This window comes from Mercenaria mercenaria, chromosome 5 (assembly GCF_021730395.1).
Source record: "Mercenaria mercenaria strain notata chromosome 5, MADL_Memer_1, whole genome shotgun sequence".
NCBI classification, from domain to species: domain Eukaryota; kingdom Metazoa; phylum Mollusca; class Bivalvia; order Venerida; family Veneridae; genus Mercenaria; species Mercenaria mercenaria.
The window spans coordinates 26,111,799-26,135,297 of NC_069365.1; the positions used below are offsets into that span (position 1 = coordinate 26,111,799).

A 23,499-nucleotide genomic window follows, 5' to 3' on the forward strand; every position below is an offset into this window, starting at 1 on the left:
AACGATATCTGCTAACGATATAACGGTATAAACTATTTAAACATCCTGTATTTTTTTATCAAACTGATTTCCCGGTTCAGAAGACAATGTCTGTATCAGGTTGTTTTTTTTTTTGTTTGTTTGTTTGTAAGCTTATCTATAGTCGCCATGCGACTCCTCCAGAAAACGGTTAGTAATTGTTAGTTGGTGAAAATACGCCGATTCCAGAAGCTTCACTGGTTCTTAAGCGTACCAGGTGTACAGCACTATTACACAGGATTTTTATCTCAATGTATGTTATTTTAGTTGAGGTCACGATCACTAGGACCACTGCGTCCGCTTTAAGTGTCCATATCAAATGAAGTTAATTGATTTAATATACAAAATGTGTAATGGTAGGTTATCTTTTCTATAAGACATTTAAGCCAGTCAAGAAGATCTTACTATTATGTTATCCTTTGTCATTATACATCCAAGGAGGGTTGTATGCATATAATGTTATTGGTAATATTTAACAATATGTATCATTATCTCTCCCCCTACAGGTTTATTGCATTTCTATTGGTCAAAAAACGTCACTAGATATATTCTATATCTTGAAGTACATTTCAGATATGAATTTTGATTAAAACAAAATGGCTGCCACATCGCAAAATTGAATCATGTCAAATTTTAAATTAGCTCCAGATATAGATATCGTTTCCGAGAGTAATTTTGGTGTTTTCTTGCCGTTTTTATTTCCTTTTTATTTTAGTTCAGGCTCGTGAAGTTGGACAAAGTTTAGCCGTTAAAGCGGAAATAGAAGAGCATTAACTCTGTATGGAAGACATGGCCGTTGAAATCTTGTTTTAAAATTAAATCATGATCGTGAAACAAAAGAATTAGAATATTTGATACACAACAGTTTGTTGTAGGATCATTTACTCTACGTGTATAATAAAGGAATTATCGGGAATTGGCGCGCTTTAACGTAACGTAAATGTCACATCCTTGCAATGTTTTGTATGTAACGTCATTGTTAAAAAGGTATCGAACCTGGAACAGCGTCGTTATTACTATATATTCCACTATATCTAAGACATTGGTGCCGTGACCAAAGAAATGAAGCAGAAACTACTTCAGATACGAGAGACACAGAAAGCCGTCATTACTGCCCATTGAAAAAGATTGAAGATGTAAAAAGTAGCGATGTCGACATGGTGGAATTCGACACGATTCTTGAGGCAGTAGAGACCAAGTTCAAGTCACTGGAAGGTACTAATGAAAAGATACTAGCGCAAACTGATGGCGAAGATTTACTAACTGAGATGACGGAGACCGATGATTACATGCTGAGCGTAAAAACTCAGATCAGAAGTCTTCAAGCTTTTAAGAACAACCACAAATCTTCCACACCATCTATCCAAGTCGCAGCTACCGCCAGTATTGATGTCCAGCCTACCAGGCCCAGTATCCAACCTACAGGGTCCAGTTTCCATTCTTCCGTGTCAAGTCAGCAGAGGGTATCAGGTCTACAGATTTGTATCCCACTGACGTCTGCCCTGGAGAACCATTTAGCAACGCAAGCGCCCAGTCACAGAGTATAGCCACAGACAGAATACAGTATACATGCCAACCTGTAAGTAATGCTTCTATTTATTGTACAAACTCGTACAAACTTTTCCATAGACTGCCGAAACTTACGCTCCCTACTTTCAACGGGGATATTTTACGTTGGCAAACGTTCTGGGGCTCATTCGAATCCACCGTACATCTGAATGTGCAAAAGTTCAGCTACTTGCAATATCAGCTTGAATCTGGCACAGCCAATACTATTGAAGGTTTACTGCTGACCAATACCAATTATGCTCGAGCGATAGATTTACTGAAAGAAAGGTATGGTCGCCGACAAACAAATTGCCCACGCCACTATGCAAGCCCTTCTTCGTCCTCCATCCCCGACAAATAGTATCCATAGCTTGCGCAGTTTCTACGATAAGATGGAATCGTACATCCATAGTCTAGAGTCCAATGATCAGTATCAGGACACGTACGGCAACTTACTAGTTCCCATAATATTAGATAAATTACCAGGAGAAGTACGACGTAACCTAGCCCGAGAGCACGGCGACGGTGACTGGCAGTGACTAGATCTACGCAAGGCAATATCCAGGAAAATAAACATATTAGATGCAGGCGGTCCTATAAGTCATCAGCCGGAAGTAGACATGTATGGGTCAACAGCTTCGTTTTATACCGGTACAAAGACGAAACGAACTGCGCCAGTTTCTTCCAACCCCACGATTCCCCCTTAAAGATTAAATAGAAACCCAGTAAAGTGTGCCTTCTGTCAGGAATCACACAGTTCCATAGATTGTACCAAGTACACTGACGTCGCATCCAGACTAGCCGTCGTAAAAAAAATCGACTATGTTTCAACTGCCTTGGTTTACACATGATGTCCAGATGCAAGTCGCGTCGTACATGTCAGAAGTGCCACAAGAAGCATCACACTAGTATTTGCCTCCCAGAAAACGCCCCGTAAGCTAGTAGACCTACACAGACTCACAGTGACCCAAAGGCACCAGCTCAAGCGTCCTATCCCCAACCGGAAGTTACGATGCACGCATCATCAACCCAAAAATCCCTCCGATCGTACATAACACAGTCGTTAGCGCAAGAATTACAACTGCCAAGGGAGACAACCGTGACAATTTGTTTGTCGGCATTTGGAGGGAGGAGTGATGGAGTTCAGCACCTTGATACTACTGTATGGAGATCAAATTGCCCCTTCAACATTTTTGAAATCGATAGAGTTGCACGTTTACGTCACAAAAACGGTGAAACTGAAGCTATATTTGGAGTAATCCTGACAGGTTAACCCCGCCTCATCCACAATAAATTATTCATTCACCTTGTCGTGAATCTTTTTTTCTTTATCTTGACGTCACACAAAGCGCGCGCTCTGACTCTATCTTTGAAGTATCGCCGTACTTGCATACCTTGTAAAGTGCAATAATTAAGGTAATATTAGATATGTTGTTTTAAAAGTAGAATATAGAATATTTCAACTACGTTTAAATGAAAACAGCGTTTTTTGTTTGTTATGACAATTATTATCGACGAAATTTCCAACCACGCAAGGTATACAAGGTTTTGTAACATTGAACCTTCAAGCTGCGCAACACTTGTAGATCTAATTGTCACGGTGTATGATTAATCCTATATTGTTGGTACAAAAATCGCCTCTGCAACTCACTGGTGCGTACAAGCACCTAACTTTTCCTATTATTTTTGGATAAACAAGGTGAGTCGGACATGTAGTGGCCTTGATTGTCATATCCATAAAAACTGGTTTATTTGATATTCAAACTTTTGCAGTCTTCCGTAGCTTAACTGTCGCAAATCTAACTCCATTATATATCTGTTTTTTACTTTATTTCATTTTTTGGTGGGGTTTACGTGTATGTGAATTTATCTACTATTTATTTGAAGTCGTTTAAACACTATTTTAGTTATTTACATACAGGCAGTTGATAAGCCTTGTATTCGGATGTCTTCGTTCATGGAAAGAACCAGTTATGGACTCACATATGTCAAAATAATTCGACGTTTAGTTTGTTTTATATATTTTTGACGGCCACTCTAAAAGGCTGATCACTACCAAATAGAATGTAAGCCTCCGCAGGTCTAGTCACAAGTAGTCCAATATAAATAGTACTGATCTTTTTTCCTTTCCTAGTGCATTTTCTCGGCAGCAACGTGCTTACTTTTACCCTACCGCGTTTCAGTATGTATCACTTTACATTCTATTGAAATCGGCATGTTCCTATCGCATGCTAGGTAAAAATGGCGGCGTAAGAATTTAATGACCAGTAAAGAGAAATTGAAAGAAGCGAAAAGTAGTAAATTCAGCGGGTTGTATTTAACGAACTGTAGTTTTCTTATATAAAAGTTAACACCCCCTTTTCTTTTTGTTTTTCTAAAGTAGCGATCTAGTTCTTTATGGGAATATAAGTCTCTGAAAATCTGATATGCTAGAAAATGTCGAAAAACCGTTATGATGTAAGTAGATTTTATATGAATTAAAGAACAGCTGGATTTAGTGGTGTTCAGCCTATTATAGGCTGATCACTACCAAATAGAATGTAAGCCTCCTCAGGTCTAGTCACAAGTAGTCCAATATAAATAGTACTGATCTTTTTTACTTTCTTAGTGCATTTTCTCGGCAGCAACGTGCTTACTTTTACCCTACCGCGTTTCAGTATGTATCACTTTACATTCTATTGAAATCGGCATGTTCCTATCGCATGCTAGGTAAAAATGGCGGCGTAAGAATTTAATGACCAGTAAAGAGAAATTGAAAGAAGCGAAAAGTAGTAAATTCAGCGGGTTGTATTTAACGAACTGTAGTTTTCTTATATAAAAGTTAACACCCCCTTTTCTTTTTGTTTTTCTAAAGTAGCGATCTAGTTCTTTATGGGAATATAAGTCTCTGAAAATCTGATATGCTAGAAAATGTCGAAAAACCGTTATGAAGTAAGTAGATTTTATATGAAATAAAGAACAGCTGGATTTAGTGGTGTTCAGCCTAAAAGGACCAAAATAATTGAGGATAAATCACAGTACACCGCCATGTAAAATTGTTTTATCGCTTGCACATATGTAGACTATAACGTTAATCGTGTTAAGGGGAATTATGACAATTTTACATAAATTAATGAGATAATGAATCGCCCTTTTGATTAGTCTAAATAATGAGATCTCGGGTAGATATCGACCAGTCAAAAATTATAACGATATTTAACTCTTGAGTACAATTATTTGGACTACCTTTAGATACATGTATGGTTTAATTTAAATTTATCTCATATTCGCAACAAAATCAGCATTTAAACCCAAATCTAGCGATAACAATTTCTTTCAAGCGGAGAAAATAACTCTGTTCCCTAGGATCGCGTAATATTAGTTAGACAAAGACTCACATATTTCGTAAGAAACTGCCGACTTTTTTCAACTAAAGAGGCATAGTCGGTTCCGGGAATCTAACTTATGCCCTTCAATCAATGATGAGCGGATCCAACAACTCGAGTCAGTCGCGTTTTATAATTATTGTAAAAACAACTAAACACGAGATACATTATTTAAAAGAAAAGTCTGCAGCAAAAGGTACTGAAATTTAGGCAGAAAAGGTCTGTAATGTATAAGAGGGTGTCTTTTGTTCACATCCACGCTACCTAAATGTAGTGTACATTGTGGCAAAATTTTAAATGAAGATTAGATCTAGTATTAATGGAGCGTGATAATTTATTTTAGAATTCAAAAACAGGTAGAGCAGGTGTATTATCCGATAAGTGGTGTGAATTTGTATTGTAGTATTCTTAACTCTAAATACGATGCATTATTCCATAACAATTTTCTAGTCTAGTGGATAGTGTGTCGAACCTTTATTCTTTTTATGTTTGTACGGTGTCGGTTCGAGCCGTTCTATTTTTTAAAATATTTTGTACTTATTCTACTTTTACAGGTCTTTTTTATATCGTATTTTGTATTCGTACAAGAGTTTTCTTTATACATTTTGCAATGTTAATAAATTCGATGTCTATTCTTATATGAGATCCTCTGAAAAATGTCAATATTAATATTTAAGTACTCACTACAAGTGCACGGGAAAATTCATGATACAAATAGTTTCACCTGTATTCCATCTCCATGTAAAAAAACACATGCTGGAAAAGTACAAAAGTAGCTCGTCTTATATTCGAACCAACACCGTAAGCTTACAAATCATACATGCTAACCACTAGAGTGCTAACCACTAGACCACGCCGCTACTTACATCAGACTTGCGATATAAGATATTTGTCATAAAATGTGTCTCCCAGATTCCCTATTTCATTGTTATGGATTGATCCGGTATTAGTAAATAATGGTCACAGTTATCGTGTGTTGTTAATACATCTGTTATATTCCGGTTAAACACCCGTTCCAACAATATTTAAATAGCATTTCTCGGTCATGCAGCCAATGTAAACAAGTCCATTTAGTGTATTTTACTCGTATCGGAAAGGCGGAGTTACCTGTATAGACGAGATCCAAAAAATAGCTTCAGCGTCGTTGCTTTTGTGACGTAAAGGTAAAAGTCTATCGATTTAAGAAAAGGCGAAAGGGCAATTTGATCTGCAAACATTAGTACCACTACGATCTACCTGATAACAGAGTCTAAGCAAAAGATCCCTATCAAAACTATTATTGTCCCGACCATAGCAAATCCCATTACTAATCACCTGAAAGATTCCAGGGTTAATTTACAATACTTACGTCGTCTTAAGTTAGCCCATCCAGTGAGCAGTGACAGTTGTTTTAACATATCCGTACTCATCGGCGCTGGTTTCTACTGGGATATTGTTGAAGATGAGGTACGACGTGGAGATGGTCCCACGGCAGTAAAGTCCAAGATTGGCTACCTATTATCCGGACGCTTACCTGATTCGACCTGTAGAGATTCTACCCAGCATGCACTGACTTCCCTTCTATACCGATTCCGGTACAACAGATACGCAGTTACCACAGGCATTGAAAAGGCATTTCTTTACGTGGGCCTGCACGAGAGTGACAGAGATGTTACGAGATTCCTATGGCTACATAACACTAACGATCCCTGCAGTCCCTTGATTACCTATCGCTTTAAAGTTGTGCTATTCGGGGCTACATGTTCGCCATTCATGCTGAATGCGACCCTCCTCAAGCATCTAAGTTTGCACCCGAGCCTCAAAGCAGCTACCATTATAGAGCGAGACCTCTACAAATGAATTAGACATCTTGAACTACTTCTGGGAATCCAGAACACTGATGTCCAACGTCGGCATGAATCTACGTTCCTGGACCTGTAACAGCGACAATTTACGTCATACCGCAAGTACCGTCGGCGTACTCGACAGTGATGAGTTTACCAAGGTCCTGGGCTTACGTTGGAATCCCACTAATGACATGCTGTCATTTCCTCCAAGAGTTATTCCCCAACTTGAAAAAGTGACAAAGAGAGCAGCTTTGAAGTATACATCCAGAATTTATGATCCACTAGGCCTGCTTAGCCCTGTAACTATCAGAACCAAGATTCTACTACAAGATCTATGGAAGAAGAGTTATGACTGAGATGTCCCGTTACCAGAAGATATACAACACATATGGCATACCCTTAGCCTCGATTTGAATTCTGCACAGACCATGACCTTCCTAAGATTACTGCTACCTACCGTTATTTCCGGAGTTGACGAGACCTCAGGGCAGTTACACGTGTTTGTAGACGCCAGTACGGCATCATATGGAGCCGCAGCGTACATCTGCAATAGCACCGACTCATAACTTGTCATGGCGAAGAATCGAGTGGCACCAATCAAGAAACCCACACTACCACAACTTGAATTGATGGCCGCCTTGATTGGTGCAAGACTAGGTTCCCATCTGCAGAAGTCACTCATGGTCTCAGACATTACATATTGGTCCAACAGCCAGATCGTCCTACACTGGTTGAAGTCATCGAAACCTACCAAGAGATTTATTACCAACCGAGTATCCGAGATATCTAACTTAACCCCAGGGTCGTCAGCAGATAGTAACCTAGCAGATCTACTTACCCGAGGCATCACTGCAGATAAGTTCCTGAGTAGCAGTCTATGGAGTACCAGTCCCTCCTGGTTATGTGACACTAGTACGTGGCCTACTTGGGATTCTACACAGGCATTGATGCAAACGACCAGTGAAGAGCAGACGACATTAGATGATAATCCTAACATACCCGCCAACCAGCAGACGACGTCTAGCCAAGACATTAGCATATTCCAGTTGGTTGACATAACCAGATTCAGCAAATACAGCAAGCTCCTTCGCGTTACGGCTTACGTACGACGATTCGTATACAATTGCCGAACTATTCAACATAGAATGTTAGGTGTTCTGTCTACACAAGAACTACAAGATGCTGAGCAAATGGTTTTGTGAGATGCTAGTAAACAGCTTATCCAGATGAAGTTACCTACCTGAAGTCCCCTACGTCCTGCATACCTCGTCCAACGCTTGTGAATCAGCTACAGTTGTTTCAAGACGGTAATGGCCTACTTCGATGTGGTGGGAGAATCCAGAATGCCCCTGTGGCTGAATCGACGAAGTTTTCTTACTTATTGCCTAAGAAACACCTACTTACCCGCCTAATTGTACGCACGCCCATGTAAAATACCAACAACGCTACAGTAACCAACATTCGTCAGAAGTATTGGATACCGGCCATTAGACAGTGTGTGAACGCCATAACCCGTAAGTGCGTGACATGCAGACGAGTCATCGAGAGACCCTACAGTGCCCCGATCCACCACCGTTGCCAAAGATACGAGTTGAAAATGCACATTCATTCACAGTCACAGGTGTTGATTTTACCGGAGCCATCCAAACTAAGAACAATACAGGAACCACATCAAAGGCATACATATGTCTCTTCACGTGCACAGCTACACGAGCCATACATTTAGAAGGTGTCACCGACCTATCAGAATCCACATTTATGCAAGCGTTTAGAAGGTTTATCAGCAGAAAATCCCTTCCTAAAGTCATGGTATCAGACAACGCTACGACATACCAGTCTGCTGCTACCAGTCTCAGAAAACTGTTCCAGTCTGCATCTGTTAGAACATCACTGAGTGAAATGGGTACAGAATGGCGATTTATACCTAAGAGAGATCCCTGGTGCGGAAGATTCTGGGAAAGACTCATTGGCCTGACGAAAGTGACCCTTAAGAAGATTATTGGACGAGCGTACGTTACCCTGGAAACCCTTCAAACCATCACTACATAGTGCATGATTAACAATCGACCGCTGAAGCACGTTCCATCCAGTCCAGATGATCCTAGACCACTGACCCCAGCACACCTGTTGTATGGCCGCCAGACGACATCATTGTCATATTCCAACGACATTGATGCCACTAACTGTGATGTAACATCAGATCACACATCATTTACCAAGCGAGCCCGGATACAGCAGACGCTCAAAGACCACTTTCGGCGCAGATGGATGTCCGAGTACCTGACAGCTCTTCGTGAACACCACCAGAAGACAGGATGTAACGCACAAACGATAAAAGTGGGTGACGTTGTACTAATCCATGACGACTCTGCGAGAATACGATGGAAACTTGGCCTGGTAGACGAGTTACTCACTGGAATGGACGGGTTAACACAAGCAGTCAAACTTAGAACTACTACAGGTGTGACGACACGACCAATCGTGAAGCCTTACCCTCTAAAAGTAAGAAGTGTACCCACCACAGACGATATCACTGACGATGTGTGAACTATAAACTAATGAACTTTCATATGTGATGCAATATTCATGAACTGTTAAGTATTTATTCTGATACACGCGATTTATTGTGATTAAGCAATTTTCTTTAAAGTGTAAAGTATCATTTCATGGCCCCGAGTATGTCGGGAATTGGCGCGCTTTAACGTAACGTAAACGTAACCTTGCAATGTTTTGTATGTAACGTCATTGTTAAAAAGGTATCGGACCTGGAACAGCGTCATTATTGCTATATTCCACTATATCTAAGATAGGAATTAACAGGAAACAGGATGAAAGCCGAAGTTTCAAGACATTTCTGACATCGTTAAATCTGATGATTTTCGAAAGCATAGACTGAACAGAAAGCTTTTTGTGTTACTGATCTAAACCAGTTCATAACCTTTGTAAATGAGCTTTTGTGTTTTATGATAACAATATTTTTTCTTTTACATATTTTGCCCTTGTCAACATATATAGAGGATATTTGTTTGTTTCAGTGTAAGATCGAAATATATTTCACCGAGTGAACACTATAATTAAATATTTTCACGAGTGGCGCAGCCACGAGTGAAAATGTAAATTATTGTGTTCACGAGTGAAATATATTCCAATCTTACATTGAAACAAACAAATTTTCTTTTTATTTTATGTATTTTCAATGGTTTTAAACAAATTATGTCAATTTTACCCGCGCAGCGTCACGTGCATCGCATCATGACGTCATGATTTCATGACGTCACGATATCTATAGCGTATAACTTTCAAATAGTCCTATGACGTTTCCAGACTTCTTTTAGATTATTTAATGATGGAACGTATATCTTCATGATCCTGTAAATATTAATTTATATCTATGTCTTTACTGAAGTATATTTTTCATGAAATTTTCCATTATTTATAATTCATATTCTTTCGCATTCAAGTGTAGTTCCGTACCAGTGAAAAATAAAATTGATATTTTCACTGTTTGAAACAGTGAAAATATCAATTTTATTTCACCGATAAATTTCAGTATTTCATTGAAAAGCATAAAATAAACCGTATTATTTGCTTTGTTCCAAAAATCTTAATTTTGAGTTTTACATTTAAGATCATTATATGTCAATTCTTTCAAAATATCCCTTTAAAGTGTAAAGCTCAACAAACCAAATCATGAATAGCGAAGTCGTTTTTTTTTGCCGGAGCATAAGTGAAAATGTTATAAATGTAACAAAAGCAAAACCGTTCATATATTTTTAATGAAAGTAGATAAAACGTATCCAAAGAAAAACAAACACATTCCAGTTTGAACATTAAAGAGTTTTTGCATTATCTCGTTTACCTTTTTAATTAAAATATATGTATTTAAAGCACTTCTTTATTTCACAGAAATTCAAAAGATTCCAGCAGTTGCACCAGGTATTGGAACAATCAAAGCTGTAAAATAGGGAAACCTTCCTGCTTCCAGATTCTAACTCTGGTTCTTTAATGAAATATCTCACATGACCATATCAGTATCTATCAGGATTCATTTGTAACCGCCCGCTTAGCTCAGTAAGTAAAATGAATAATAAGTCTACGGATCGCGGATCGTGAGTTCGATCCTCGGGCGGGGCGTATGTTCTCCGTGACTATTTGATAAACGACATTGTATCTAATACATTAGTCCTCCGCCTCTGATTCATGTGGGGAAGTTGGCAGTTACTTGCGGAGAACAGGTTTGTACTGGTACAGAATCCAGGAAGACTGGTTAGGTTAACTGCCCGCCGTTACATGACTAAAATACTGTTGAAAAACGGCGTTAAACCCAAAACGAACAAACAAACAATCATTTCATTCCAGCCCCAACTGGTCGGTCTAAAATGTCTAAGGTTTCAACATTAGTTTATAATGTAAAGCAACCAGCATATTTATACAGTAGTTTTTAGTAGTTTCACGAGTTTGGTGTACATGCACGTTCGACAATGGTATAATCTGAAATAAAGTGAACATTTTTAAATAGTTCTGCAAGTTTGATAAAACGGAAGTACTGACATAACGTCATTTATTAGGATAAAGATGATTAAAGCCTGGACTCAGTATATGGAAACGAAAATTATTTCATGAATCAATGGCGATTCGTGAGTAAAGTTAGTAAAACGACTACGTTATTATCTTGACACATTAAATGTTTCTGAATAATGTCTTAAAATCAGCCTGAAATGCGCGACTGTAGGTACATATCTTAAAAAAAAAGAAAATAACAAGCACATTGACCTATAAATTTTATTTTACCTTACTATAGCATATATGTTTATTTACACATTTGGGAAGTTTCAGTTATTATCTACATTACAGAAAAAAAAATACATTTGCTAAAATGTCATCAAATTGTGATGTTTCCCATAGACTCTCATGAAATTTGCGTGAGGTCTCTTCCAATCAGTTAAGCAAAGAATTAACACATCGCCCTATCTTTTTTGGTTTGCCGAACTTTCTAAGTATATTCTGAAGATTGTATAAATCATAGTTTAGTAAAGTTCTATATTGCAGGAAAACTATCAGAACGTGCAGAACTACCTTAAGCTGTAAAACCAAAAGTTCGATTATTGTAGCCCAAACACCACAGTCGGTCAGCATATAAAACCCAAACTCCCCTCCAAGGCATCTACCATCTGTAGCATCAGCAATACCATAAACACTGCCCGATGATCAACATTTGGGGGGGGGAAAAATACAAAAAAAAAAAAAAACAATAGCAGTTTCGAATTCACGACAGATTGATATCCCCCCTACATCCAAACAATAAAATTAAAAAATAAAGCTATGCATAAATGTGTATGTCGGGGTCAGGCTAGTTATGATAGTCTCCATGTCAGCTAGACCATTGGGTAATTCAAATACAACATAAAAGAAGAACATGCGTTTCATCTAAAATCATATAGTTGTACTATGAGAATGTTTGTTTGTTTGCTTTGGGTTTAACGCCGTTTTTCAACAGTATTTTGGTCATGTGACGGCGGCAGTTAACCTTACCAGTGTTTCTGGATTCTGTACCAGTACAAACCTGTTCTCCGCAAGTAACTGCCAACTTCCCCACATGAATCAGAGGTGGAGGACTAATGATTTCAGACACAATGTCGTTTATCAAATAGTCACGGAGAACATACACCCCGCCAGGGGATCGAGCTCACGACCCCGCGATCCGTAGACCACCGCTACCTACTGAGCTAAGCGGGCGGGCTATGAGAATGATTGATAACTTTTCTCAAGGCAAAACTAAATTGTTCAGTTTTCCAATCAGTAGAATTTAGAACTAGAATTATAAAATAGTAAGATGTGTGCTAGACAATAATAGGGAAAAGTTAGATATAAGCAGCTTTAGGGGTCGACCAGTTGGTTTTTTCTTTTTTGAAAAAAAAAGAATATTCTGTCTGGATTTGCTTGAAAAAAAGCCACAAAACATTATGGCTTTAATATAATGAAAAATAAATTATGGTTCCCTAATCACTGAAAAAAAGGTTTCCGGTCAGATTTTAAACAAAAATATTTCCATAACTCTGAGAGCAATATGCATTGCTTTACATTGCTCTTAGATTTAATAATGACATAATATGGTTGGTATGTTTTATCCATAACAAACGCAAAAAGCACTTGTTTTACATTTTTACCATCAGTAAAAAAATCAGGAAATGTTGTGTGAATGCAAATGATAAACAATAAAAGCGTACAAAATAGTATGAACATCATAACAAATACGAATAATACCGGGATAATGATATGTTCCGCAACCTTTACATCAGGATATGCCCAGTATAAGTCTTAAACCACTTGACTGTAATGAAACAAATTGTTTAAATGCAACTAAAGCACAACAAACTCAGCATTTTTTGTGATGCTATGAACACTTCTTTTTCTGGGAATGTCACAAAAATACAACAAATTAAAAAAACAACAACAGATTTTAGCAAAAACCCATTCACACGACTACAGCTGTTAATTCTAGATATATGAAAAGGAATTGGACTTTATCAAAATTAAGGTTAAAACACAATTTCAAGTGACTCCTCTTTAGTTTACAAAACAGTCCTTTTCAAAATAGGTGTTAAAACGTATATGGCAAAACGCCCCCTTTTTCTTTCCCTTTTCTAGCCTCCCAGTTCAACCATTCCACGATCATGTATCAAATTCATATTATGACATAAAATGTCTCCCTGTAAGTATAACCTGTAATAACTGTGCTTTATCTTTATATTGAAATAAGTCAATGAAAATAATATTGAAAATCTAGTTACAAAACGTCTTTTTTTCCCACATTATTCATCAGTGTCACAAAGTACGTGCATTTTTGATATTTTCTATTTTTTTTTTCATCAAAAAGTATGGACGAGACACTGTTTGAGAACAAAAAAGATCATGGGAAAAAGACAGGAGTAACATTTCGTAAGCGCAATAACATTTAACATACTTTCAAATTTAATGAATTTCTCAATTTTTGTTTCCGTTCTTTCCCTGAGCAACTCCTTTACATAATAAAGGTCCATTCTCATGCAAATATACAGCTGGCCATACAATATAGTCTATGAGTCTGCCTGATTTTGTATACGCTTTGTAGACACCGGTATCAAAGTGCATGTCACCTTGTTCTTCTGGAAAGTCGATTTTTACAGTAGGTTCTTGTCGACACATAGACCAACAAATATTTACACATTTTGCGATATATTTCAGAACTTTATTCTGTGGGTTATTGTAAATGCGACTTTTCCTCGAAATTACGTCTGTAGCAATCTGAAAGTGAGTAGACAAGAATAAGGAATAAGTATCAACTGCTTGAAAATCCCTAGGTGGTGTATAGAAACATTTCTGCATACTTCTTTGAACTTACATCAACAAGTACTTTAATGGTTTTACAAATGTAATAGAGAATATGACTGTTAGCTTTCAGAAAACTTGTTTCATTAACTTATTTTAATCAACTGTTCTAATATTCGTTTTTAATGATATTAATTGTAATTCTATAAATAATTCAATCTAATCTGCTGCAAAGTCAATAAAATGATGATAATTTTTATCAATTACATCTGAGAATTCTATCTTAGCTGGATAAAGATGACTTGAATTTAAGTCTAAAGACGATTCTTAGGGAGCATAAATCATTACCAAGCAAAACTGTAGCACATTTGAAACAACCAATCACGTTACTTTGCACCAGCTTAAGCAGAACTCGATAATTGGGAAGGGTCCATATGATCCCAGAGGACAAGAAACAAGAAATATCTTTAAAAATGATGGTCGGCGAATTGTAATAAGGAAAGAAGTTTACGAATTTTTCATCTAACATTCATCTTTCATCTGCAAAACTAAACACCGCACTTTAACAATTTAAATGGTTCTCTTTTAATTTTTCGCAAAGGTTTCGTAGGGTTGCAATTTTGTTTCGTTTATCCTTAGACGAATAATTACAGCAGTAGTTTGATGAAGATTCATGAAGCGGTTCATGAGAAGAGGTCATTAAACGTGTTTATATTTTTAGCTAAATTGGTCCCTATCCTCATTTGTAACAAAATAGCAGGAGACCATACGATATTGTTACACATCGAGTTTGATAAAAATCCATAACATTTTAGTGGTTAATGCGAAGAAAGGCATATCTACTTTTAGCTATAGTGGTCCCTAATAGGGCCCAAGTTCCTATATAAATAAATTTGTAAGAGGACCTTATAATGATGCTCCAGACCAAGTATGACAAAGATCCACCAAGCTGTTCATGAGACGCTGTATAAAGGCATTTCTAGTTTTAGCTCTAGCAGCCCCTAAAAGGGGTTAAATGTCCCAGCTGAACAAAGTTGGCTGCGGGCCTAATAAAGACGCTACAAATCAAGTTTGATTAGAATACATGTGAAAAAATCAAAGGATTTTTTAATTTATTATTTTTATTTATTTCTAAAATAGGCCAACTGATCCCGCTTTAACAAATGCATATTCGCTATTCATGAATCTTTGGACAATGACGTCACACCTATAAAAAAGTGAAGGTCAAGCAAAACATACAATTGTAATTATTTCAATATTTCTGTTTCATAAGCAAAGTTTGACCGTAGTCATATCACATAGATAAACTGTATGCAGCAAACCTTCATTTCAGTGTAAAGAGATTCATTCATTATATAGCTTATATATAATAAAACAGATTTCAACTGAGTTCAATATTTGCATACCATACTAAAGAATAATATTCATATATAATAACTCAGTTCAATACTTTATAACAATAATATCAAAGCAAACAAGTACTCATTTTAATATGCAATCTGAATAAGTCACAAAAGCAAGAAACCTTTTCATATACAGACGACAATTGTAACAAGGAAAATCTTTTAAAAAGCACTTCTCTACATAAAAGACTCTTATCACACCCTTATTCATGTGATACGCAAACCGTATTCAGCTTTTTCTTTAATTTGATATGTGTTGGTATTTGAACAAGTTTTTATCATATTTATTAAACTTACTTATCATTTTGAGATATATCAATATTTTTGCTAAATATATTGAGCCAAAGTTAGCTTTAAATTTGTGAACAGCGTCGTTTAGGATAAACGCTTTGTCTACATTTCACTCAGCGTAGCACAATCAACAGAGTGAAAGAAATTGACACTCTCGTCCAATCAGGCAGAGTGTTACATAAATGTTCCATCTTGATAAATTATCTATAATGCGTTATCAAGTAGTTTGATTTGCAAACTGAAGTCACGTGGCATAGGAAACGAAAACGAATTTAGACGGCGTTCGCCGAAAAATATGGCGACATTGAATCTAAGAATCTATAAAGGAGACGACTTTAAACGGCCACTATTCTTTATCAACAAGCTCTGCAGGAATTAAATTTAACATAAAGTCGGAAGCATAATTCTCAGCTTGCAAATATTAACAGGTTTGATTGAATCTATTTATGAGATGTAATGACATTTACCCTCATGACTTGTAAAAGATTTAGACATATTTCCTATTTGTGTGTAATGTTACTGAAATGCAGTTTGAATTCGAATAATATTTTATATACTTTCCTATGATTTCGAAATGAATTAACGGCATGTTATATAGAAAATGTTCCTACTTACCGTTTCGAATCGATCAGACAAGGTCACTTCGACAAACTTTCGTAGCTCCATGATTGTTTTCTTCCCGTCGGTTGGGAAGGTATTGAAGTCATAGATAACTTCATGCATCTGAAAAATAAAGAATCTATCTACTACTCGTTTAACGGCACTTTATTAAACCTGTGTACAAAAAAACACAACAGAAGAGTAGTTTCAATTCGACCTTTTAAATACAGACAGAAAGCCACTGAAATGAATGTAGTCATACTTTGTAAGTAGTATATAGAGATTTGACCATACAACATCAACGTGAATAAAATCCAAGATGACAAAAGACTAAATCCGTCCTAAAATCGATTGTGTTCCACCAGATAAAAAAAACCGGTAAAGTTATTACCCACATTTGTGTAAATGGTTATATAAAAGATAAAGCATATGCACACTTTCAACAGTCATTAAAACATAATCGTTAACCAAAATCAATGATCTGCGATTAAGAATGTATGACACCGAGTGAATCCCCAGCAAGTAACGGTAACAAAAGGAACAATATGTAAACTATAACGTTCTGTTAAATAATATAACACACATGTTAATCATAGACGCACATTTGCAAGGCATTGCATCAAGAGAACCAACAAAGGTCTGACAAAGTAGGTCCGAAGTCAATAATTAAAGCAATTAGCACTGAAAACAGTATTTCACTGGGTCTTTTATCTTTCTCCTCAGTCAAAAAAGGCTGTCAACAGGTTGGACACAAAAGAAATGCGGTTCTCGAAATTAAGAGGTTTATCCGCTTTTACATTTTTAAAGCACAATATTTACTATACTTTTAAACCAAATCCAGTACGATAGAAAAAATAATAAAATACAGTTAACCTTTTTAAGTAGGTTTCATCTCTATGTACTTTAGAAAAAAATCTTATATGTCGCATCTACTTTCTTTGTAAGAAAATTTTATTCTCAGTGAAACACCAAATTTGCTTTATAATGATAAAGGCAAGTAGTTCATGCAATGTACCATATAATAATTAAGATATCTTATACTTACCTCCTCCGTCTGCAGTGATTTCTCGTATTTATCTTTATCACATAATTGTTCAATTTTGTCAGTAACCTTTAATGAAAACAGAGAATAACAGCCGTATGTGAACAGTATAGATGATGTTTATTGCATAATTCAATTATTCAAAACAAAAGCTTATTTGAAAACTCTCTGTCATCATAGCTATATAATTAGAATCACGACGAGTATTAACATGTTATAATTTGTCGTAAGGGTCAGAGGTGGGAAAACATACTTCGTATTTGTCCCCTGCAACATCTTCCAAATTCTGTTTTTGTTCAATATCAGTGTCTTGAGGAGCAAGCTAAAATCAGTTAGTACATTGTTATAAATACAATCTTTTGTAATATAAATGATAATCATATGATAATGATACTGTCTACTGAAAAGTGATCGTGCAGTTTACAATCATACTGAAATGCAGTCGAAGGCTTTATGCTCTAAGCATTAGTTGTGTACAGTTTAATTAAACAATTAATCACATTGAAAAATCTAATTGCACATTAAAATAATGAATCAAAATTTGTTTAGAATGCAGAATAGGTTTTTGAATTATATCTATATATACAGTTGTACCGTACCACAGAAGGACCATGAGGTTCAGCATGTTCTCGTGATGTGTTTCCATTCGAACTACTGGTTTCCTATCAAAGTGTAAAAAGAAAGTAAAGATATATACATCAAACTTTACGATTTAGTAATTTTCAACCACTGTTGATATTTTGCAAAATAAGATGTGATTGGCTCAATTTAAAACCAGTTATATTTTATTTTCAAACTAACATTTAAGGTATATGTTTTACTTTACTTTTTTATTCCCTAATTAGTATTATATTCCTGCGGAACAAAGTTACACAACATGTGATTATCATAACATGAATGTTTTTGTAACGTCTTATGCTTGTCTTGGAAATAGTTAATTCTTATGTTGCTAAAATGTTTTAAATAAGTTATTATGTATATAAACGCAGGATGTGCAATGTGACAATATGCATGTTAACCTCTCACTATGACAAAAACATGAAAAAGAAGGTAATAATATCACCTCTACATGTAGAGCTACTGCCTTTTCTTTTTTATCACTGACATTGTTCACTGGTTGTGCATGGTGCTCTTTGGGTTGTCTTCCAAAAGGATCGTTTACAGATATCGTTAGCTTGCATATACTAGTCTTTATTTTGTTCATGTGCTCATCCGAAACTTGATGACATAACTCATTTGCCCTCTAAATTTGTTTCAAAGAAAACATAACATGTAATTTTCAATTATCAACAACAATCAAACTGGCATAAGCTTGATTAATTGAACCATATGCAAGCGGATTAACTCAAGTCCGCTCTAAACTCAAAGCTGAATATTGCTTGGAACTGTCAAACCTTTCAACAAACCATTATTATTCCTGATCAACAAATAATAATATGATATCCATTCTTTAAATCGATTTGCACATTTGTTAGACGAAACATAAGGTTCAGAAATTATTTATGATACGGAACATATATGCGTTTACTGTACACTTATTTAAACAACGGGATCATTGACCCTAAAGTGCTCACCTGTGTACAAGGCTTCAAGTGCGTTTGTATCGAGTACTGAGTTACACCAAATACCAAGGTATTAGCTACAGTTGATTCAGAGAAGAAGATTTTCAAAGTTTCTTATATAAAAGTTTATAGTAAGTGCATGTCAGACACAGGGGTGTGGCAATTTTACTTTTGACCATAGGGCAATAATTTGGACAAAGGACTCAGATGTTTAATGAAATAGAATTATTTTAACTACATGTACTTTGAAAGAAGGGCTACCCAGATATCATTTGTGTAAAATCTAATCACTGGCATTCAGTGGTTTTAGAAGAGATGCTGTTTAAAGGAATTGTTGATGAAAAACGACCAGGAGGGTTCCGTGTCCGAGTAGTTAATCTCGCTGACTTCAAATCACTTGTCCCTCACCGATGTGAGTTCGAGCCTTACTATGGGAGTTGAATTCTTTATGTAAGGAAGCCATCCAGTCGGCTTACAGAAGGTAGGTGGTTCTACCCAGGTACCCGCTCGTGATGAAATAATGCACGGAGTGGCACATGGGACATTCCTCCACCACAAAGCTGGAAAGTTGCCATATGACCTATAATTGTGTCGGATCCAACAAAATAAATGAAGAACGACCACGCCCTCTGGCGGCCATGTTTTGAGACGAATATGAAAATTTATAACACTGTTTGTTGAAGGTCTTACATTAAGCATTTGCGTAAAATTATTCTAAAATCGGGCAAGCAGTTTTTAATTTCCGCTATATACTAACAGGGAAAAGAGACCACGCCCCAGGCGGCCATGCCTTTTGACGAATCGGTATAATTTTAAGAGTCTTCGTAGAGAGTTACATAAGAACCATTTATATAAAATTATTTCAAAATAGGACAATCGGTTTCGGAGAAGATTTCGTTTGAAAAATGTTCTATTTCTAGCCCTGGCAGCCTCTATGTGCAACCAAGCAAAATTATTTGAACAACTCTGGTTGAAGACTGTACAAGAAACATCCATGCCACGTTTCATTAAAATCAAATCAGTGGTTTTGGAGGAGATGTCTTTTTAAATACAAATGTTGACGACGGACGCGCGCACAATGGATGACGGACATAGCGTGACCATGGGCATTGCTCAGGTGAGCTAAACATAGATCTTAACAATAATTATAGAAATACAATATTGAAGAGGTATCGTATTTTATATAAGAAACTAGCACGTATGATCAAGGAAGACTTTAATACTGTTTATTCACCTTTAATAAGTCTAACATAAATGAAGCTGTTTCACGTTCATCTTCAGTTTGTACATCTTCGAAAGCATCAGTCCATTCATTGTCATACAGCTCAGCGAATTCTTCTGCCAATTTTGTTGGCCGTTTTTGATCGCTAAGATCGGCGATATTTGGGTTATCAAGTGTGAGTTTCGCCCCAGCCAATTTGCTTAACCTGGATTTTCAACAAATACATAATTATATCAGTTATAACTACAATATAAACACATCAGTAACTGTTAGTACTATATTAAGCATATACAACTAAATTACTAACAGTATGAAGTGAATAAATTCGCAAGTTTACAATCAAATTGAAAAAGAACGTAATTTTCCTAGTCCTTATACATGTTTTTAGGTTTCACGTTAGGATATTTAATCGATTGAACACCAGGCATAATACTATCACATGTTATCCTGTTGTCTATTTTGTTTAAAGAATCTAAAACAATCTTTTACTTTAATTAAAAGGGTATTAAATACCGTATCAAAGTTTTGCATTAATACAAGAGAATATTGTACAAGGATTTCTTCTTGTTATTGCGAATCTACTTGTGCAAAGATCTTTGATACCTGTTAACAATAATTAAACGGAATAAAGAATATTAAATATTTAACCCCTTACTGTTAACTTCATATGGTTGCGTGAGACGTCGATGATGTCAAATTGTTATGATATATATTTGTACCCAGTTATTTAAGTACAGAGATAGTACTCGTCAATCGTATATTAATGTCTGTAGAAGGCCAAGGTATTGTTGGTGATCGAGACCGGACCGAGCCTGCTATTATTCTTCTTGGTTGCATTCTTTGATTCAAAAAGATCTTTTTAAAAATTTTATGAACTATAACAACAGCAATCTTTAAGTGCTGTGTGGCGGATGTTAAAAATCTCCCCTTACTTGGATCCAGCGTTGTTATACGTATTTTCTGGTCCTTTGGGATCGTTGAGTCCATTTAACATATGTGTAATAGAGTTCCACTTAAACCGGTGGTAGGGGACGTGAGAGGTGTTGCACAGTTCATTACCTCTCATGAACAGACTGAATCAAACCGTGTCTGCTATTTTTTTCCTATTGCTTCCAAAAGGTCTTTTTACATATTTTATTAAAATACAAAACCGGTTCGAAAAAATCATGAAACTACCAAAATCATGTAATCAATGTTTTGTATACGATCATTTTCACTTCTCTTTATTACAAACATGACAGTAACCGTACTTAGCGTATTTCAAGTATAATGCAAGATATCCAACGATACACCAGATAACGCTAACTTCCTGAATGAATTATCTAAATGTTTGAATACCTACTATCACCTTGACCTATGAGTGTATTCTACTATGCTTCTAAAAAGGCAATTTAAATATCCATCTACGAGTAACAGTTATAAACACGACATGATTTAAAATAATTAATCTTTATGTGTGACCTTAGAGACTTGAATTCGACATATCTTGTTATATTTAACGTTAGTACCAAACTATTTAAGCAAGAGGGCTATGATAACAATACAGCGCTCAATTGAGTTACACCGCTCCAATAATTGTCATAAATGGCAGATACAGAAACTAACCCACCCATAAGCGGTTATCAATTAATGCGAACAGATACATTTAAAAATTTTGTGCTCACTATTTCAGATTCCAGTTTCCGTCAATATAAAACTTGTCAGATACTGCATCATCGGTTTTTAACCAAGTTTTGACTTTGACAGTCATTCTGACAAATTTCCAGGTAATTCAATAAAGAAATGTGGCCGCTATAGAGTCTTAATAAGGGTTTTCCTTGATTTCACTTGGTGAATTAGTGTTTGAAAAAATGATATGTCAGTTTTTATCGTTGTCAAAATGTTATAAAACAATCAATTTCTCCAGGAGTCATGTAGATCAGGCAGATAATATGAGCATTTCAAGTTGTTTTCCTATACTTGACCTTATAAAATATTGGTAACCAAAGATGACCCCGTATTAAGTCTTATAGTGACTGCATACAGCCAAACATTTTGCCTATGTTTCATGTAGATCTAGTACGCAATATTAACTGAAGTGTGGTTTTATTTTTTATACCGAAGCAGTAGTTTTTGTTTTTCTTCTCCAAGTTGTCTTTTCTCATTTTCAGCTTGCATTAATTTGTCTTCAGTTTCAAATTTTCCACTTTCAGATTGGCTCAGCCTATTCTCAAGTTCAGCAAGTTGATCTTTAAGAGCCGGATGGACAGCCTCGAACTGCCGTAGCCTCTCAATTTCTTTGGCTTGTTCCTCCTGATTCTTTTTTCTTGTTTTGATTTCTTCCTCATATCCAGTCATAACTTTTTCCAGATGGTTTTCCCTGTCTCTATTACTTCTTTATCATTTGAAAGAAAAACTAGTAGAAAATAATTCAAATCAAGTGTAGTGGACAACCTCGATAGATATCAAAATCGTAAATAAACATATGGCCTATAAGATGGTGAGATAAAATGTCTAGGTCCGTGTGCTACCTTCTGATGTATTTTCTCAAGAGTAAATTGACCTGCACATTTCAAGATGGTTTTAAGAGATTATTGAGAATAATCTAAGGAGCCAGACGTTTTGATATCGTATTTTATCATAAATACATAGTAACGTTGTTGTATTAATAAATTTATCCACGGATTTCCATAAGTTATGAAATAATTTTTGTTTTCGTATGCCGGATAAATGACGCTATACCATTACTTCCAGTTTATCAAACGTGCAGAACTACATTAAATGACTATTTTTGATACCCCTAATCCAGAAGTTGTTGTCTTCTGTAATTCTGGCGACATCAGTTTCCAAAATAAAAGTAAACGTTTTGCACGCTTTTCCTTTGAAAGAGAATCGTCATTGATACAAGTCAGCATGCTCTAGCAGAACCTTTTATGCCTGAAACAGCCATCTACTTAATTGTGCGTTTATTAAACACTTGAAATTCCTTTGTTCTATGTTCCTTTCAATATAAAAACGTTTACAAAACACCTTTTTTCATCAAAGTGCTTCCATGTCATGAGTCTGAAGCATTTGCTCATTTTTGTTCAGATCGCATATTTTTAAAGAAAAGGAATGTCTGCAAAAAAGTTGCCAAAACGCTTACATCAAACTTAAGTTTGGCATCATGTTTGGAACTTGTAGTCCTATATTCTATTTTAATATTCCGTACATGAGTTAACACAAGCAACACGAGAATCACGGGCTAACCAGAGTCCAATGTTGGGAGGGTAAGAGACGCGAAAAAAGCATGCAATAGGAGAAAAGCGTGCAGATCTACAGAGTACTTCATGATC

At 36.0% G+C, this 23,499-nt stretch overlaps 2 protein-coding genes across 2 annotated transcripts; one reads left to right on the top strand and one right to left on the bottom strand.

Moving 5' to 3' along the window:
- Positions 1–8,284: 8,284 nt before the first annotated feature.
- On the top strand, positions 8,285–8,806 carry LOC128557278 (uncharacterized). Its single transcript, XM_053544493.1, has one exon. It carries the CDS (start codon positions 8,285–8,287, stop codon positions 8,804–8,806), a length of 522 nt encoding a protein of 173 aa, XP_053400468.1.
- Positions 8,807–10,514: 1,708 nt separating this feature from the next.
- On the bottom strand, positions 10,515–22,577 carry LOC123556765 (uncharacterized). Its single transcript, XM_053542987.1, has 8 exons — positions 22,284–22,577; positions 20,198–20,390; positions 18,465–18,644; positions 18,001–18,063; positions 17,655–17,723; positions 17,405–17,470; positions 16,375–16,482; positions 10,515–14,041 (listed from the first exon to the last, which is right to left on the bottom strand). The coding sequence occupies exons 1-8, from the start codon at positions 22,520–22,522 to the stop codon at positions 13,742–13,744; spliced, it is 1,218 nt and encodes a 405-aa protein (XP_053398962.1). The 5' UTR covers positions 22,523–22,577; the 3' UTR covers positions 10,515–13,741.
- Between the last annotated feature and the right edge of the window lie 922 nt (positions 22,578–23,499).

What these genes read in the sequence shown, in the direction of transcription:
- LOC128557278 (XM_053544493.1), top strand. Translation starts at nt 8,285, where the DNA reads ATGCAGACGAGTCATCGAGAGACCCTACAGTGCCCCGATCCACCACCG.
- LOC123556765 (XM_053542987.1), bottom strand. Translation starts at nt 22,522, where the DNA reads ATGACTGGATATGAGGAAGAAATCAAAACAAGAAAAAAGAATCAGGAG. An exon ending in CAGTAGCTCTACATGTAGAG is followed by an intron (nt 18,064 to 18,464) that starts GTGATATTATTA and finishes ACACTTTGATAG; the next exon opens with GAAACCAGTAGTTCGAATGG. An exon ending in AATCACTGCAGACGGAGGAG is followed by an intron (nt 16,483 to 17,404) that starts GTAAGTATAAGA and finishes TTTATTTTTCAG; the next exon opens with ATGCATGAAGTTATCTATGA.